At 42.1% G+C, this 20,677-nt stretch overlaps 1 protein-coding gene across 1 annotated transcript in view; it reads left to right on the top strand.

Moving 5' to 3' along the window:
• Window positions 1–3,525: 3,525 nt before the first annotated feature.
• Window positions 3,526–20,677, top strand: part of FITM2 (fat storage inducing transmembrane protein 2) — a 53,120-nt gene continuing 35,968 nt past the window's right edge. Inside the window, exon 1 of the mRNA XM_085619315.1 lies at window positions 3,526–3,926. Within this exon, the coding sequence (XP_085475441.1) occupies window positions 3,754–3,926 (173 nt within the window). The 5' untranslated portion in view covers window positions 3,526–3,753. The remainder of the gene's footprint in view (window positions 3,927–20,677) is intronic.

Here is a 20,677-nt window from a genome sequence, read left to right as displayed (position 1 = left end):
CTGTTAAATTCAAAGGTGATATAAATAACCTTAAAGATGATTACGTCATTGAAAAATTGAAGAACAATAAAAGAAACACACTGAAAACCATACTGTGAAGCAAGTTTATTACAATGTGGATTAATGACCGGACAAGACATCGCCATCCCGACGGCTACAAATTCACCCACAAGGACCACCCCGACCATCCAGGAGGAGGCATTGCCATCGTCTACAAAAGCACACTCCGACTGACCACGCACTCTAATGACCCAACAGCGACCATGGAACACCCCCACTTCCAGATCAGGACCAACCCCCGAAATTACCCTCCGCTGCACCCTCGTCTACAGGCCCATCTGGGCCATGAACCCCCATTCACCAATGCCATTGTAGACTTCATCGCAATCCCAGGCTCTACCATCCACCGACTACATCCTACTCGGAGACCTCAAGTTCCACCAGGACATCCCCAGTGACCAGAACCCAGAACACCCCCCGCTCCTGGGGAACCTCGCCAACATCGGACTCAAGCAGCTAGTCACCGCACTAACTCACATAGCCAGACACATGCTCGAGCCCGTCTTCTCCGCCAGCGGGAACTTCAACTACAGACACACCACAGAACTCTCCTGGACCATTGTATACATCACGCCTTCACCACGCCCACCTTACACCACTGCACTCATCGCCCCACCCTCGTCGCAGCTGGATCAAGGCCACTTAAGAACTTCTCGTCAACTTCCTCAGAACCACCACTCAGCCAATGCTTAAAGATACCAACACCGCAGAGTGCAACCTTCATCGATTGATCTCCAACTGCGCCGACACCTTGGCACCCCTCAAGAAAAGATCAGGCAAACAACACTCCAAGAAGGCCAACTGGTCCACTACCGACATCCACTGGTCCAGACGCACCTGCAGACGTCTCGTGTAGAGATAGAGCCACAACATCAATCAACTCCGCAACTCAGTCACCCTTGCACCATGGGGCAAGGATGCCTGCCCGAGTGCATGGCAGCCATTGTACGCCATCGTAGGTGGAAAAGACAGGGGGGTTAATCCGGAGCCCCTTCCGGCAGCTTAATGCCATCGGTGCATCATTTTCTTGACATACTTGCAGCGTGAATCTTGCACCACGTTGCACCATATTTACAAAGTGATGCATCAAGTCATATGCGTGACCTTTTGAAGCCATGTGCCACATTATACCTGTGTCTGGTATGATGTGTGCAGGGTGGGCGTTACCATGCAACAAAACCTTGTAGGATTGGCGCAGTGAAGGCTCTCAGATTTCACTGCGACAATTCTAGGACACCACTGTGTCAAAACCTTACGCCTGCCATGGGACACAGTGCCATAGGGATAGGCTGGTCCCATGCATTGCTGGAGTTGCCTTATGATTGCAAACACAACTGTAGCATTGTGTGACTTTAGCGCTGCCAGAAACTTCAGTATTACAGACGTATCTGTCATTGATTGCGACATGGAGCACCATACATTAAATACGGCACATCCATGGAGTCGCAAGGAGGGCGCAGTGAAAAGTGTTGCAACGCTGTTTTGTCGCAGCGATACAACACTTTTCATGAATAAGACCCAGCAATGTGCCCTATCTTATTGATAAGTGCGCTGTCCAGTACCAAAACCTCTGAAATGCGGCCCCAAGTGTTTGCACCAATTTTAAGACCAGCTATTTTCTGGTCTTAAAAAACTGTCTCTAACTGGACTTAGCAGCAGTTTTGGGGGGTTATCGCCGTATGGGAATTTCATTGTAAATATCGCAAAGTGGGGTTTAGTGGCAGTGTTTGCACAAGAACGCCCACCTTGCATCTAATTATCGTTAAGTCCCACTAACAGCAGTGGCGATCTTAAAAATTCACGTTTATGCTGGGAATGTGCCTCTAACAGTAGTTAGCAGCAACTTGTACATATGGCTATAAAAAACAAAACGACGTAACGTCAAACAATTGACGCTACGGCAGCGTTAAGTTCTTGTACATATGCCACAATATGTGGCCTGGATTCTTAAACTGAGCAACATTATAGTCAATTTAAATCAGACGTAACAGAGGCGCTTGTGTAGCACACACCCTGAACTCATGCATTTCAAGTTGCTCTCAAATGAACTGGAAGAAAGGAAGTGAGGTGAAATAAAAAGCCTAAGAGCACACAATTTTGTCAAGCACGGATACTGGAAAAAATCTAAGGTTTTCTGATTTACATTGTACCATGTAGCCTCTAAACAGGTATCTCTTCCTCTCAAGTTTCACATCAAAGGTTTTTTCGTCAATTATTAGCTTAAAGCCAAAGTTGCAACAGAAGCCACATAAAAGCTCGGGTCGTTTGAGGCTCCGAGGTTACCTCGAGCTTCGATGGCTCAAGCCTTCATTGGCTCGCCCACCTCTAGTTTTAGGGACTTAGGGGCATATCAACAACAACCGGCGATAATTATCAATTAGCGCACTTTGCGCTCGGATAATCATCGCCGGCTAGCGCCGATTTTAATCCTAGCGCTAACTGGCTAACATGAGATGTTCGCTGGAAACCCAGCGATAATCTCACGTTAGCTAGTTGATAGGGACTCACAAACTTAGCCATGATATCCACCTTCCATAGGATATCATGGCTAAGTCAGTCCTGAAGCAGGCGTAAGGAAAGTAGCGATAACAGGGGTTATCGCTACTTTTCCTGAGGCTATGCTTCATAGCGTTAGGCTTGCTGATAGAAGTAATGTCGCTTAGCGACATTTCTCATGTCATGCCAGGTCAGGAACGCCCACTTTGCATCTCATTAGAGATGCAAAGCTGGGCGTTAGGAATCCGGACGCTAAAGCAAGGTTTCACGCGTTAGCATGACCTTGCTGATTAGGCGATAAAATTATCGCCGCTTTTCGGCCGCAAAAGCGGCGATGATTTTTTTATCGCCTGCTTGTTGATATGTCCCTTGGAGCGCAAAATGTCAGATTCATTTTTTAGTCATGGAAGATGAAGTGATTAGCCCTGAATCTCAGTGTGTTGAGCAGCCGGGGCCCGAACCTGGTTCCTCAACACGTAAAGCTCTAACCTTAATGCCACATCCTCTTCCACTACCCTAGGCTCTAGTGACGACTCCTTAGCTTCAGTGGGCCACAGGAGACATTGCTGCGCTCCGAGCTTCCATCCACCAAATACCAACACCAGTTCTCCAGATCGCATGATCACGCACATTCCTGCTGTTCGTTTATCAAACAAGATATTTGTTGATGATGGGAAGAACGAGATAAACGCTGAAGCTGGCTTCGCTCGTCGTGACCCATTGTTACCGCTTCAGTCGTCTCAGACTCGGTGCATACACAGCTTTACACGAAACCGTCAGCTCTGACAACACCAAAATGACAATTTCTTTCCGGGGCAGCAGTTTGCAGGCGGTCGATGCATTCCAGAACAGCAAATTATCTATTCTTCCGGGAGTGGGTAGGTTGGATTTTCTCTTCCGGAGCGTGTCATTTTTTTAACCAATCGTAGGGTTTAGTGACCGAGTCTGCCAATCAGCGTGGACCAACTTTTGCAGTGCTGGTCCGGGCTGCCTTTCACTCGTTGGAGTGACTTAGAGACATTCGTGTAGTTAAACCGGTCAGACTTTGAATGGAAGTTTGAAGAAATCAGGTGTTTTATAAGAGTATTGGCGGAAGGCAAGGCAGTTATCCTGGGACGGACCCGTACTCCGCGTTCAGGCGGCTTGAACTTTTGTACAGCATCTGCTCCTCAATGACCTTGTCTTAATATTAGTATCATGGAGGCGTTGGATGGTGCTGTTCGTTTCTTCAGAGACACTTGTTTACGTGATGCAATCCGGAGGCACCTGTACCTCATCTTAATAGCTATCACAGTATGCGGATCTGTAGTGAAAGAGTTCTGCCCTCTGCCAGATTCTTATTTGAACAACAAACGCAATGTCCTTAATGTGTAAGTATTCATATCCTGTGCCTGGGCAGTGTGTGTTTGCGTGTGTCAGGGTACACTGTTACTACTCAACCTGTGCGTAGGTATCAAGTGACACCATTTAATAATTTCCTTTTTTAAAAATGTTTAAACCCAGTTTCCTTTTTGCGTTCTGGGACTTGTGGTTTCTTTGTTACTATCGTGTTTCGGTTTATAACATGCCAACTTGCAACGTTTTGTATGCTAAAACACAGGATTAGTTACTTTTACAAATGATAGGACTCACATTTATCGCTATACTTTTGTTACAAAAAGATTAGTTAGTGCCACACGTGACATGGGGCCACCTGATAGATCTGTCAGTGCGTTTGTATCTGTGAAGTCTTACAATTTGAGGTATTTCAGTGAATGGAAGGTGTGTGGGAGTGTATCTAGGATAGGTGCTGCGTGTACAGGTCAGTCAGTTGAACTTCAGTTACATACATCCACGCCAAATTAAGAATTAGGCCCAGATTCTGAAAGGTGTCACACAGCGCAGCGCAGCACCCAAAGAGGGATATGGCACTCTCCTCCCCTCTACCTAGCGCCAGTGCTGACTTCTGCTGCCATGCGCCAGGCACACACCTGAGCCCCATAGTGCTAGCATACGTGCCTGAATCTACAATAGGTGTTGTACAGGAAGGATACCCTTCCTGTACAAAATACTATGGCTAGACAAGTTTAAAACCGTTTACTACTCTGTATGTGTGCAGCACGCATTCAAAGTAGGAAAGCAAAGAAACCGGGGCTGGGGAAGGTGCAGCCGGACCCAATGGGGGCCCGGGCAAATGCCGCCCGGCGGTGGGAAACCCTCACCCTGTGAAAGAGGGAAAGAGGGGATGACCAAGATTGGTCGCCCCAAGGTAGCTGACGCCCCCCCCCAATCAGGAGGCGAGGTGGCAATCAGTTGGGGGGTTAAATAAGGGCACAAGGCCAAAAGCTAGCATGCACCCCCCCCCCCTGCACGAAGACTATGGAATCCCACCCACCCACACCAAATGGAAGCGGGCGTCTCAGCCGCAAATTAGAGGTGAGGCGGAAGAAACCCAGGAAAGATGCGCAAAAGAGAGAACAATTACTAGAGGTAGATGGAAGGCTTCCACAATGTCCTTGGGTTGCCTCATGACAGGGGCACTGAGGGAGCTAGTGACGGTACACAGCCACAGGCAGAGTAGATGGGATGCTCCCACAGGGCACTTGGGATGCCTCACGGCAGGGGTGCTGAGGGAGCTAAATGACAGGACGCAGCTACAGGCAGAGTAGATGAAATGCTCACACAGGGTCCTTGGGATGCTGTACGGCAGGGGCCCAGAGGAGCTTGCAAGTGGCCAACAAAGGGTCCAGGGCAAGCGGAACGGCACTTGCAGCCGGGGCAGGTCCTGACGGACACCACAAAAATTTGGTAGCAAGGTGAAGCCTGGAACCGCAGACACAAAGGCCCAGCAAAAGGTGCACCTCGCAAAATATACTGTCTGGGAGCAAACAATGACAATGAATGTTCAAAGACAATGAAGGTATACAATAACATGGATGTTTATAAAGAGCCATATAAAATGTACAACCATGTTATGTTTGAATAAACTGTGACCTTTTAAGGCACCAAATCACGTCGGTGGAGTAATTAGAAGGTAAAAGGGACGCAGTTATGTGAGCGGGGGGGGGGGGGGGGGAGACTCTCCCCCTGGGAGGGGTTGGAGAAATGAAACAAAATCTGCGTTTAACTCCTGCTTTCCAGAGGTGTGAAATTTTGGTGCTAAACCCTTTCTACTAATGTTAGTAGATAGGTTTAGCGTCAAAAAGCATGGGAGGGTGCAAGGGAACGCCCATGTAATGCACCGTTAACGCAAAGTAATGTTAAGCAGCATTACTTTTCTATACAGACCAACGCTAATATCAGTTAGCGTTGGTTTGTTAATCCCCAAGTAGGTTTCGCATCAGGTTAGTGCTACAGAAGTAACACTAACCCGATGTTAAACCTTTGTGAATCTGGGCCTTAGTGTGTACATATGTTTAATGCATTTGTAAATTCAACATATGAATAGCAAATCATTTCCGCAATAAGCCACGTGTCTGGTCCTGGCCATTCATTGAAAAATTCTGTATTTTGTTAGTCAGCCTTCCTTTTTAATTGAACCAATTACACTACCACAACTGATGATGATAATGTGAATAAGGAAACCCTGGGATTGGCTACATGTTGTTTTCTGTGAATGTAGTGATCTTGTAAACCATGCCACAGTTTCTGCTGCGTCACTGTGCTGGACTAGTTGCAGTGTTTGCACGGTTATTACATAATGATCTACAGTCCATGCAGGGTATTGTGGCGAAACCACAGACTATGCTAGATTAATTTATTTGACTAGCCATATCTTGCAGTGTCTATGCAGTCCGGGCCACAGTAATAACGTTACAGTTAAGAACAACATAATGAAGCTGAATTATGTGGCAAGAAAAGACAAATTATGTGGGATCGTTTTTACACCCATTAATATTGTGGGCAAATGTTTTCCCATTAGTACAAGTTTAACATCTGAATACAGAAAATAGGCAACAAAAAAGTAACCTGTTAACCTTTGCAAAGCGTCTTCTACTGTCATGTACCATCTATTGTGTTCAGTTTGTTGTTCTATTGCATGTAATATTAAAACAAACCAGAACTTCCAACTGATGCAGCAGAGTTTACCAGCTCTACACATTCATACACACAACACTCATTTGGGCCCATATACATTCATACACACAATGAGCTAGCAAATATCCACTGGTCATCAATTTTATTTTACCCTAGGAAACCTTTACACCAGTATTCTTACCATTCCTGTCTCCTGCGTAAATGAACAATTCACTAAGATCTAGTGGTAGATTAGAATAGGGAGGAAATACGATAATGCATTTAACTTTTATTTAAAGAACCACAGACTCAGAAGGAGTTTTAAAATTGTATCTGAATTAATAATTTTGTGAGTCAAATCAAAATACACATGAATATACCAGAAGTCTCCATCAGGAAAAATAGTACAGTTATCTTATAATCAGTTTGCATTAATAAATTCTTGAATTGACAGCACCCGAGGAGAGAAAGATCAGAGAGCAAGTACGGAGCATTAACCCTACAGTTATATTTACCTAGAATGGTGTGAGGACCCCGACATCAGAGAGTCTAGGATTTAGAACAGGTTCAATACAGGGAAGGTGACCTCTTCTAGTGTAACGCCAGCGTTACACCGCTCTCTGGTGCTACTCTCTCCGGCTCGGGCTCGTTCGGAGCCCTTCCTAGATGTGCCTCCTCGGTTGTTCCGCAAATTTTCCCTAGTGTTGGATTCTTCAGTCAGATTGCAGCAAAATCGGGCAGCATCTCAGCTTGGCGTCAGCATCTCAGCATCTAGTGTGTCTAACTATCTAGAACTTACCTCTGTTATACCAATTGAAATGTATGATCCACCCCCAAATGTTTCAATTCCATGTTCACCCGCAATTTGATTGGGCCAAGCAGTGGGGTGAGGACATCACACCATACTAAGTGCAATAATTTTCTTTAGTCTATTGTCTAATTCCCCGACCCTTAATTTTAATACCCACAAGCTTTATTCCCACAAGCATTTCATATGTGGATCAATAAGTTTATTTTACAATGTTGCTTCTCCTTCCTTCTTGTAGGTTCAAAAGTTGGTTTCTCATGTCCTTGCTGGGCTTAGGGTTTGGCAGCCAGTCAATTTACTTCACTTGTTCAGAATAAGCAGACGTTTGTGCATGCGTGGAAGCCCCAAGGAGACAGAGACGCAGTCACCCTCCAAGGCCCGAATATGAACTATTAATAAAGTCAAAGAAAAACACATTAGAATACAAACTTAAATGAATTCACTGTATACCACTTACTTCTACTCTAACCCCATTTACTTAAAAAATCTTTTCTATTAATGGCTTAGTAGAACTTGCATAGGTTAGTTTCAGCACGTCATGTGCGTTAGTGCGTTACATTAAAGCGACCGTTTTAGAAGCTATTGCACAGCTGCAAAGTTTTCCCCCCAAGCGACAGAAAACGTCATACTACGTAGATGTAGTAGACGCATGCGCAGAAGAGTTCCCACGTTTTCGGCGGCCATTTTAGGACACTCGGGTTATTCATTAGTAAGGCACATAGAAAAGTGTCCCCTAGATACAATATGTTGAATGTGGTGCACTGTTAGTACTCACGGACAGATTGATTATAGTGTTACAGGTTATTCGAGAGGATTGCATACGAGCAAGTTTCTTTTTATGGGAAACCTTGCTCCGTCAATCCCCTCTCTGATGGCATTTTATACCATCACTAAATTCTATTTAAATCAGATGCCAACTTTAGCATTCTACCACCTCGATGTCTTCAAATCTTTTATCCCTTCCCTTATCTTTCTTAAATTGTGATCCTTTCATTCTTTTGTAAATATTTCCCTTCAATTCTTCGTCGTATTTGTTCTAATTTTCTTTTTCTATCTTTTTCATTCTCTTTGTACCTTTTTCTTTTCCCACTGCATTTGGACTTCACATACATAATAAATTCCAGGAAATACTGGATCAGTTCCCCCTTTAAGTCCCCAAACCCTAATTACTAAGAAGTTATTTTCACATTCACTGGAACCAATAAATACGTTGTTATATTCTGTTTTAAGTCTATGGACCCAGATTTTTCCCTTTCTTTTCAAAGTCCAGAGACATAGCAGCATGAGTCTTGCCAGTTACTAAAAGGTCTTCCCTTTCTGCCCATTTAGGTATCTGAGGTTTCGGTTCAGAGGCTCTTCTTTGGAAATCCTGTCTCCTATTTTCTACTAAATTTAAAAATATATTTTCTTCTTCATGTAATTTAGAGGTTAAGTTGCGTTCATGTGCATCAGCTATATCTATTGTCTTTATTGGTAGGAAATATTCACCCATGAATTGTGAGTCTCTAGTACTAAGGACAGGGTTCATGCTCTTTCGCATCGGAACTTCAGAAAATATCACATCTACATTTGAATAATAATACTGCAGTTTTCCAGTTCTATAGAATAAACTAGCTAGTACACTACAAGAAATACCATATGTCAAGGGTAAATTATAAGTTACCCCTTCAGCTACTGAGCTTGGCAATTTCATGCAAACACAACAGTCACTAACTTCCAAAGTTTCTATATAATGTACTAAAAGATTTGAAAATACATTTAAATCAGTTTCATTCTTATCTACAGTGTGGTGTAGATCTAGCTCATCTGGTGTTTCTAAGTCTACTCTATCTCCTTTAAGGTTTGCAACTTCTGTATGTGTGTTAGTACTATTTTGTTTGTCAGTAACTATCAGATAGGGAATAGCTATTGCTAATATTACCCATATTATGAGGACTAATCTAAAACTACATATACTGATCCTACAACACTTCTTTATACAGCTTTGTTTTGGTTTTCCAGCAACATTATTATCAGACATCTTGAGCAAGAAGATTATATCTTCTTAACTTCAGAAACTTGTATGAGATAACACCTTAAGCGCCTTTTCTCTTTCAGGTCGGTGTCACTTTTTCTTTAATTTGTTTAACACTCACTTCTTCATCACTTTCTTCATTTGAATCGAGATTTTCAAAGCCTTCAAAAATAACATATATCCATTCAGGACCCATGAACTTGTTATTCAATGTCTTCAATCTTTGACTCCTTCGCTTTGGTATTACCTCGGAAGGTCCAGATTGACTTGTTACTTCATTTACTTGATCAGGTTCTTCATTGATTGTCTTAAATCGGTATCTCAGTCTCTTGATAATTCTTGGCCAATTATCACCTTTTCGACTTTTCTTAAACTTCACTGCACTGCCAGGTTCTTCAAGACTCCTCTTATTTTCTTTAGAGTTTGGCACAACTTGATCAGCTTCGTCTTCAGATTTCCTCTCTATCTGATCTTGTCCAGGGCTTATTATTTCGGTCTGTTTTGCCTGGATGGGTTCATCTACCTATATCTGACCCTGTTCAGGATTAGTGATGTCTGGTTTTTCTTCTGTATCCTGAACTTGTGTTTCTATACCTATCTGGTCCTGTTCAAGTCTTTTTACCTCTTTACCTTCTTCTGCCTGAATGTTTTCTCTAAATCCTAACTGTCCCTCCTCAGACTCCGGAATGGGGTTTTGAGTTTCTTCTGTCTGAGTATATTGTTCTCTCCTTAGCTGTTCCTGCTCAGGCTCCCTAACAGTCGTTTCCCTACTTTCCTGAGCGAGTTCTTCTATACCTGTCTGGTCCTCACTCTCTTCCTATCTAACTGTGTTTGACTTCCAGTTCTTATAAGTACTTCAGGTATGTCCACCACTGGGATCCAGTCGTCCTCATAAGTGCACGGTTGATCTTGGGCAGCTACTTCAGGATCTTCTATAGGAAGTTCTTCAGCTGCACAACCTTCATCATCAACAATTTCTGTTTTCAATTGTAACTCTTCTTCTTCAGGAGCTGGTATTTGGTATGGCTTGCATGAATCCAATTAGGCAGCCCTGCACATTTTACAGCGGTTGAGGTAGTCAATATAACTTGATGCGGTTTATCCCACCTTGGTGCCAGGCACGATTCTCGAGTGTAATTCTTCACAACTACCCAGTCACCGGGATTCAGATCAGCTGTTGAAAGCGTCTTCCCCAACCTGATGAGAGATAGAACGCACTCTGTCAGCCAACTCTTTGCAATACTCCAAAACCAAGTAATCAGTTATATTCAACAGCTTGTGTCCTGGTACATATGCTTGTCTCATTGCTCTTCCCATGAGTATTTCATGGGGATTCAATCCAGTATTTCTGTCTGGAATACTTCTGAGTCCCATCAGAACAAGAGGCAAAGCATTAGGCTATTCCAGTGGGGTGGATGCACACACCTTTCCGAGTCTTGACTTGATTGTGCCATTTAATTGTTCTACCACTCCAGAAGCCTCTGGAAGGTAAGCGCAGTGTAATTTTTGCTCGACTTTGAACGCTTCACAGATTAGACAAATTATTTCATTATTAAAATGAGACCCTCTATCTGATTCAATCATTACTGGAAAACCAAATCTAGGAATGAGTTCTCTTAATAGAAGTTTGGCCACTGTCAAGCTGTCATTTCTTCGGTTTTGGTATGCCTCCACCTACTTTGAAAATAAACAAACTATGACAAGCGCATATTGTCTGAAGAGTCGAATCATTGCATCCCTGCCCACATGTGTGTCTCCATGGTACATTCTAGCCATTGGCGCAAGCATACTGTCTGTCAAGACTGGCCTGCCATCATAACAAACCCACACACCCTCTTCTGCCCTTCTTTGACATCCTATTTCCACCCACTCTTCCTTTTCTCTCATGTCTACTGCATCCTGCAGATCTTTCACCTCCTCCTATGTTCCCACTCCTGCAAGTAGCATAAGTTGGCAGCTGATTCCACAAGTTACAATTTCCTTGTTTAAGGCAATCTTATGCCTTGCACAATGTTGGGCAACCTGGTCAGCATATCGGTTACCGGCTGTCACATAGTCATTTCCTGATTGGTGAGCAGCACACTTAACCACGGCCACCTCTTTTGATAATTGAATTGCCTCCAGTAATTCTTTCACAAAAATTAAATTTTTAATAGGAGTCCCTAAAGAAGTCAGGAAATTCCTCTGCATCCACAGTTGGCCAAAATCATGCACAACCCCATAACCATATTGACTGTCAGTAAATATAGTTACTCTCCAATTCTGCCCAATTTTGCATGCTTTAATTAAAGCGATCAGTTCAGCTACTTGTGCAGATCTGACCTCTGGTAAATAGGATGCTTCGACTATTCCAGTTAATGTACATACAGCGTAAGCAGTACTCAATCCTCCCTCCTCATGTCTCATGCATGAGCCGTCTACAAACAGCTCATGTTCTGCATTTTTCAAAGGTTCTTCTTGTATGTCAGGACTTGATTCGGTGCTAAGTTCAGTCACATCAAGACATTCATGCTCAACCTCATCTCTCACTTCCTCTTTGTAGGGATCAGGTAGCAAGGTAGCTGGATTAAGAACAGTACACCTCACTATTGTCACATTTTCAGCTCCCAGTATTACTCTTTCATATTTTGTCAGTCTGCTGGGAGTTAGGGACTGTGTTCGGGTCCTGGTCAGTAAAATCACCACTGCATGAGGAACATACACCTTGACAGGGTGTCCCATCACAATTGACTCACTCTGTTCTATGCTTACACAAGTTGCAGCCACAGCTTTTAGGCAACCTGGTAATGCACAGGCCACAGGATCCAAGGTAGCAGAAAAGTATGCCACTGGCCTTCTCATTAATCCGTGTCTCTGTGTCAGAACTGAAAGCGCACAATTACCCCGCTCATGGCAGAATAATGCAAATTCTTTTAAATAGTCGGGCATGCCCAAAGCGGGTGCTTCACATAAATACTCCCGCAATTTTCTAAAAGATCCTATACTCTCCTCATCCCATTCTATAGGATCTTTCGCTCTCTTTCTGGTCATTTATATTGGAGGTTTGGCTAGTAAAGCAAACCCTACAGTCCATTGTCTACAATACCCTACAACTCCAAGGAACATTCTTATTTCTTTTTGGGTTCGTGGCAACTGCATTCGTCTTATTATTCTGATTCTTTCAGAGGTCACCCATTCTAACTCCTCTTTTTATTTGATGTCCCAGATATTTAGCTGAATTTTTACAAAACTGAAGTTTTTCAGGGGACACTTTATGTCCACCCTTTGCCAAATGATTTAACAATGCAATTGAATCAGTAACACAGTCCTCTCGTGTGTTTGACGCCACTAATAGGTCGTCAATATACTGCACCAGGACTTACTCTGTGGGCAATACAAGAGATTCAAGGCTTCTTTTGAGAATCTGATTAAAGATTGAAGGACTTTCAGTGTACTCTTGAGGCACACGATTCCAGACATAAACATACTCTTCAAATTTGAACAAGAATAAAAACGTGCTATCTGGATGCAATGGAATAGAAAAGAATGCATGACATAAATCGATTACTGTGAACCATCCTGCTTTCATTGGTATCTGATAAAGAATCACAGCTGGGTTAGGCACTACTGGGCAGCATGGTACAACAATCTTGTTAATTTTCCTGAGGTCTTGGACCACCCTATATTTCCCGTTAGGTTTCTTAATGCCAATTATGGGTGAATTACAAGGGCTACTCATTATTTCTTTCAGGATACCTTGTTCGACCAATCGCTCTATCCCTGTTGTGACACCTGCCTTTACTTCTGGACTCATTTTGTATTGTCGGGTATTCTGGTAAACAGCACCTTCTTTCACATTCACTTTTACGGGATCTACATTTGCCATTAATCCTATTTCTGTTCCAGTAAAATCCCATATTTCTGCATTTACAGTCAATTTGACTTCTGCAGGTAATTCGTTTTGTGTCATCATCGAATATAATTCATTTACTTCTGTTCCCTGTTTAGCTAACATGAACTTGTAAACTCCATCTTCATCTGGGGTTTGTATTGCAACACCATCCTGTCTGCATAATATAGTGCAATTAATTTTGCACAACAGGTCTCTCCCAAGCAAGTTCACAGGGCTTGAGTCACAGACCACGAACGTATGCATTTCTTTAAAATTACCAATTCGCACCTCCATGGGTTCTGTGATTGGAGTGCTAATCCGTTTGAAACACCTACAACTTGTATTTTCTCTCCCGAGAGGGGCAGATTAGGAATGTCTGCTGTTCTCACAGTAGTCCTGGATGCACCAGTATCCAACAAGAAGGTAAGATCATTTCCCTTTACTTTACCCTCTATGTAAGGACCTGACTGATCTACCGGTAGGGATGCGCCAAGCACGCACTCCCCCTCCTCCCCCCTTGGGCACCGTCATTCCTGATCCTAATCAATCAGTGGATCCTGCAAAAGAAACTGATGTTACAAAATGTTTCTTACCTCTTCCTTCTGGAAATCCGGCGTCCACACTGTACTTAGCTTGACTCACAAAATTTGATTTAGGGGCAGGTGGCAATTGACTCTGAAGTTCTATACCCTGTTGCTGATGACTCATTAACACCTCATTCTGCGTCTGTGGATTTAAATTTTGATTCGGGGCATTATTAATTTGTATAGCTTTACACTCGTTCTTCCAGTGCCCCAACTTCCCGCACCTGTGACAGGGAAATTTTTTCTTTGCCTCTTCCCGATTTAATCTTCCCCGTGGCTTTCCTTCATTATTGTCACCTTGACTTTGTGTTCTTCCTTGATTTTCTGACTTTTTATTTAGTTGGAGCTCTCGCTGTTCAGCTAATTTTACCTGAGCCCACGTTACTTTTTCTTCTAAAGCTTTTAGCTAGTTATCAATTTCGTCCCCACAATATTTTGCATATTTTAAAATTTCGTCAATGGGCTTTGACTGTCAGCAAAGCATGTGCTGCTTAATCATTTGAGATATATCCAATCTCAGCCCAGACACAAATCGATACACAAAATGAGTCATGTCTTTATTTTCTAAACTTTCAAACCCACTATACTGTTTGAACACCTGTAAAAGATGTTCGTAATAGGCATGTACAGACTCATCCTTTTCTTGAGTTGTTCTGTCTATCTTTACCCAATCGGTTTCTTTCGGGGGAATTTTACTCTTTAGAAAGGTGATTACCTGATACTTTTTCATTACATCCTCTGACGGGGCTCCGGTTTTTGAGTCTCTTGGATATTCCTCACTAGGCCAATCCACAGTAATCTTACATTCTGTCCACAAATCTGCAGGTACTACTATGTCAAACAGACCATCCAGATCCTTCAATAAAACCTTTGTAACTTTCACAAACCTCTCAACTTGTCTGTACCACTCCACTGGTTTCTCTCTCAATTTTGGGAAATCATTCGTAAAAGACAAAATATCCTGTCTATTCCATGGTACATGCACGTACCCCTCTCCGGTACTTCTCTCATCGGATACAACCTTTCAGCTTTTTCTGTTTCCCTCATGACGTATTCAGATGTTGATCGATTTACTTGTGCTTCTTCCTTTTTCTTTGCCCATCTAACTTTCTACCTTTCAAGATCTCCCCACTTTTGTAACAGAAATAACAATTCCCTGATCTGTAACTTTCTTCCAGACACATTCATATTTTCCAAATCCTTAACAGAAAATTCTGCTCTATAGGGTTTCTGCAACACCTTTGATTTCCCTATGTCAATTCCCATTTCCGATGCCAAATTAGTCAGCTTTTCATGGAATGCCTTTGTATTTCGTGTAATGCTTCTACAGATAAACAGTAATTCTTCTTCACTGTATGTGTTTAGCCTGTCTAGACCCACATTTCCAGCAACCATTTCTTCCAATTCTACTCTCATTTTAAAAATGACTAATAATTTTGGCTGTGACTTCGGCTTTTCTATTTCTTGAGACCATCTCTCTATATCCTCTGTGGTTACTATTGTGGCACTTCTAGTTCCCGATAATGTTTCTAATCTAACTTCTTTTGAACAACTGGGCAAGTTTCTCTTTGGGTTTCCACCATTGGCTCCTGCATGGGCAAATCCATCAATGATATTACTGATTCACTTTCGCTTGCTTGATCATCTATCATTACCTTTTCTTTTCTAGGTTCTATACTTGGGATATGCATTACAGGTATTTTAGGACAGTTTTATTTTTCTCCATACAATGGAACTGCCGGACCTATTGTCACTGGTATGGTCCATGCTTCAGGATGTGCGTTTATCTGAGCTATTCTCTGAATCAATTTGTCTCTATGTTTGTTTATTTCTTCCCTTTCCTTTTCTTGAAGCACCCTGTCTGTGGTGTCATGTACTATCTGGGGAACCAAAGGTGTTCCTATCATCAGGGCACTAGGTGTCATTCTATTAAATCCATCATTATAAGGTGCAGGACTTTTAATCAATACGTCCTCTAAATACCCTTCTTCTGTTTCTCCGCTATCTATCATGGATAAGTGCTTAGTCTTCTCTGTACATTTACCTCCTATCTACTCTTCTGATGTTATCACAGGATATAAACCTTCCGCCACCATGGCCTGTCTCCATTGTTTCATTTGACTGTCTCTAGTCTCCCGGGGAAATTTCGGATAATATTTGCTTAAGGTCCTGTTGCTTCGGGGTCTGTCACGTTCAAAGAATACCATTTCCCATTCTTCTAAAGCCTCATATTGAGTCAACCGAGGTCTGGGTTCTAACTCATTCATTTGTGTTCTTAAATTGTACAATATTCTTCCATTAAAACTTCCGTACTCAGGAAATGCTAATATTCCGTCATCTTTTGTGTATTCTACCTAATTTGCTAACTATACACAGGTATGATAGCCTCTCTCCACCATCATGTATGATACAGGCGTATTTGGAGGAGGAATGATAATCCCTTCTCTACTCTTAATGGGTTTGTCCTTTTTGAAATAATTCTTAACCTTTTGCATAAATGTCATTTTCCTTTTTTCTCCTTACATTGTGTGCTTGTGCTTGTTAAGGTACTGCTCGTAAGCAAACCCTATAAATCTTCTATCTGGTCGAGTCCCTGTTAAAGTTGGATCGTAGATACAAACTCCACTATCTATTATTATTCTTGGGATTTCTATTTTGTCAACCAATCAGACGCTTGCTTTAATTTCTAAAAATTCTTCAATGACAGTGCGTTTTTTTTATTCTGAGGACCAATCAACTTCTGCTCTGCTCACTCGCTCAACCAATGCTTGTGCGGCTTTTCTGTGACGTCAGTATCACTCCTTACTACTGACCCCTCCTTTACAATTTTCGCATCAACAATACCCCCGCTGTTTCAACCAATCCCAGCGCGGCTCTCAGTGACGTCAGTGCAGCACCCGCAACTGACCCCTCCTTTACAAGGTAATGCAAAAACGTATTTTCTCACAACATTTTCACACAATTTCATTAATTAACAACGTATAAACATTCGCTATTGTGTCTGACCCACTCATTCAAAGAATAGTAAGATTTCTTTTACTGCGAGTAAAACCCTTCCGCTTACTCTTCACACAAGCATCAGAGAACCAGCTACTCCTTCAGTATTACCCTTTCTAGGTGATATAATACCAAAATTTCACGAACGAACTACTCGCTACCAATTATTCTCACTAACATACAAGAAAATTTCCCTAATTTAGTGCCTCCAGTCCTACGTAACTTTCAGCACTTTCTCGATCCAGACCAATAACCTCACTGCAGTGTGGCTTCCATTCACCACCCGCTATTCAATATTCCCGGTAAAACAATACATAACTGGTTTTGGTTAAAACATAAATCACTAATTCAAATTTCAAATACATTCCTCGCCTAACTAACTATACTAACCATGCCTCTGCTACCAAGTAAAACTGATGCGGCGGAGTTTACCGGCTCTACACATTCATACACACAACACTCATTTGGGCCCATATACATTCATACACACAATGAGCTGGCAAATATCCACTGGTCATCAATTTTATTTTACCCTAGGAAACCTTTACACCAGTATTCTTACCAGTCCTGTCTCTTGAGTAAATTCGATAAGATATAGTAGTAGATTAGAATAGGGAGGAAATACAATAATGCATTTAACTTTTATTTAAAGAACCACAGACTCAGAAGGAGTTTTAAAATTTTATCTGAATTAATAATTTTGTGAGTCAAATCAAAATACACATGAATATACCAGAAGTCTCCATCAGGAAAAATAGTACAGTTAGCTTATAATCAGTTTGCATTCAAAAATTCTTACAATGACAGCACCCGAGGAGAGAAAGATCAGAGAGCAAGTACGGAGCATTAACACTACAGTTATATTTACCTAGAATGGTGTGAGGATCCCGACATCAGAGAGTAAAGGATTTAGGACAAGTTCAGTACAGGGAAGCTGACCTCTTCTAGTGTAACGCCAGCGTTACACCCCTCTCTGGTGCTACTCTCTCCGGCTCTGGCTTTTCCGGACCCCTTCCTAGATGTGCCTCCTCGGTTGGTCCGCGATTTTTCCCTAGTGTTGGATTCTTCAGTCAGATTGCAGCAAAATTGGGCAGCATCTCAGCATAGCGTCAGCATCTCAGCATCAAGTGTGTCTAACTATCTAGAACGTACCTCTGTTATACCAATTCAAATGTATGATCCACCCCCAAATGTTTCAATTCCATGTACACCCGCAATTTGATTGGGCCAAGCAGTGGGGTGAGGACATCACACCATACTAAGTGCAATAATTTTCTTTAGTCTATTGTCTAATTCCCCGACCCTTAATTTTAATACCCACAAGCTTTATTCCCACAAGCATTTCATATGTGGATCGATAAGTTTATTTTACAATGTTGCTTCTCTTTCCTTCTTGTAGGTTCAAAAGTTGGTTTCCCATGTCCTTGCTGGGCTTAGGGTTTGGCAGCCAGTCAATTTACTTCACTTGTTCAGAATCAGGAGACGTGTATGCATGCGTGAAAGCCACAAGGAGACAGAGACGCGGTCACTGTCCAAGGCCCAAATATGAACTATTAATAAAGTCGAAGAAAAACATGTTAGAATACAAACTTAAATGAATTCACTGTATACCACTTACTTCTACTCTAACCCCATTTACTTAAAAAATCTTTTCTATTAATGGCTTAGTAGAACTTGCATTGGTTAGTTTCAGCACGCCATGTGTGTTAGTGCGTTACAATAAAGCGGCCATTTTAGAAGCTGTTGCACAGCTGCAAAGTTTTCCCCCCCAAGCGACAGAAAACGTCATACTACGTAGATGTAGTAGACACATGCGCAGAAGAGTTCCCGCGTTTTCAGCGGCCCTTTTAGGACCCTCTGGTTATTCATTAGTAAGGCACATAGAAAAGCATCCCCTAGATACAATATGTTGAATGTAGTGCACAGTTAGTACTCTCGGACAGATTGTTTCTAGTGTTACAGGCTATTCGAGAGGATTGCATACGAGCAAGTTTCTTTTTATGTGAAACCTTGCTCCATCACAACCCCCACCCCCTCCGGCTACACTTATCCGGCAATCTTTTGCTAAATAATCATAGCAACAGATTTAAAAAATAAGCTGCCCCCCCTCCAACTTGCTGTTTTTTTTTTTGTTTGTTTCTAGGTGGAGCACCTTCAAACAGTTAGGTGAGTAGAAGGGAAAGTGTTCTTGCCCGAGGACAGAAAGCACAAGCTCATGGAGGAGATTGAGACTTTGTTGGCAGGCCCGTTTCCTCCAGTTAGACACTGGTTACAGCTACAAGAACTCATGGTATCAACACTAACAACCCTCCCTTGGGCACATTTACACTTGTACCCATTAATAAACCACTTACTGACACACTGGGATCAAACTTCACAGGATTTCGAGCTAGAGGCCCCAGAAATTACTTATGTGAAGTAGGCCCAGTGATGGTGGTTGAGAGGAAAACCTGAGCAGGTGCAATCCTTTCCTCCGTGCTATTTAAGGTAGTCATTTCATTTTCATTTCATAAGGCTTTATTCGGAGCTTAAACACAAAGTCCATAAAAGCACATACATAACAATAAAAGAAACATCATATTAACAAAATAATCAAGCTGTTAAAATACTTTTAAAAAACATTAGATAAACAGTTTAAAATATCATACTAGGCCTTGCTTTAATGGCTCGGAGAAGAAAGGTAGCAGTAAAAAAGCAGACATCAGGTGTCTGGTTAAATAACAATTTCATAGTATCTTTTACTGTCCTAACTCCATATTTCTTAAAAACAGGTTTTAAAAAAGCTGTGCGAAAATTGCCATAAATCGGACAGAATAATAAAAAATGCAAGGTGCTTTGAGCAGTAGTATATTCACAGGGGCAGGGACCATTCGGACGTTTTTTGATACTTGGAAAAGCCACTAAATGGTAGACAATCCCAAAACGAAATCTTGTCAATACGAACCGATGGGAGGGTCTGGTGACAAAACTCAGATATGGTTGGAAATCCATCGTCTCACAGAAACTATCATAGAACAAACAGGTAGATAAATTACCGTTGTCCCTCCCACGCACCTCTGTCTTGTGGCTCATGAAAACAGATTTCATTTCATTTTTGGTCAGACCCGAGACTGCATAATGATCCTTTATTACATTAAGACCATAGATCTCCAGGAAACTACCCGAAACAAATTTGACCCATGGAATCTTTTGATGATTATCAATAGAGAAACAGTCTTTGATGATAGCTCTATTTAAGGAGGTCTCTTCCTTTGCCCAAATAGCTCGCCACAACAAAAGTGGTCTAAGGGCTACAGAATCTTTAAGATGTTGAATACCAAACTCCCTGTGCACCAGAGCGGTAGAAACCGAAGTGGGAAGACACAGGAGTCTTTTTAGGAAGAGGTTTTCCTCCACTTGTAGACTACCACTAAAAGAGTGCCCCCAAATACCAGCACCATAGAGAGCTATAGAAAGACACCTCATTTGATAAATTTTCAACATGTCTTTTATCCGTTTATCCCCTATTTTAGATGCGAACTGAAACACCCCATGTGCGCATTTCGCCATCCTCACTCTGACATGGTTGATCTCACTGGTCCAACTACCTGACTTAGAAAATGTTATACCTAGGTAGTTAAAAGAGTCCACCGTTTGGACTTTAACCCCATCAATAAAAAACGAATGCGGTTTTTTACAGCTCTTACCACATTCCATAACAAATGTTTTAGTTTTATTGATCTTCAACTTCCTTTCCTTAATGAACTGGGAAAACCTGTCCATTAAGCGTTGAAGGCCAATGGGGGTCCTAGATAAAATAACGGCATCGTCCGCATAAAGTAAAACTGGGACGTTGAAATCAAGGATTTTGG

Source organism: Triturus cristatus, chromosome 7 (genome assembly GCF_964204655.1).
Source record: "Triturus cristatus chromosome 7, aTriCri1.1, whole genome shotgun sequence".
Classification (NCBI taxonomy): Eukaryota; Metazoa; Chordata; class Amphibia; order Caudata; family Salamandridae; genus Triturus; species Triturus cristatus.
Note: the sequence above shows the minus strand (reverse complement) of the source record. Positions and strands in the feature narration are given on the sequence as shown.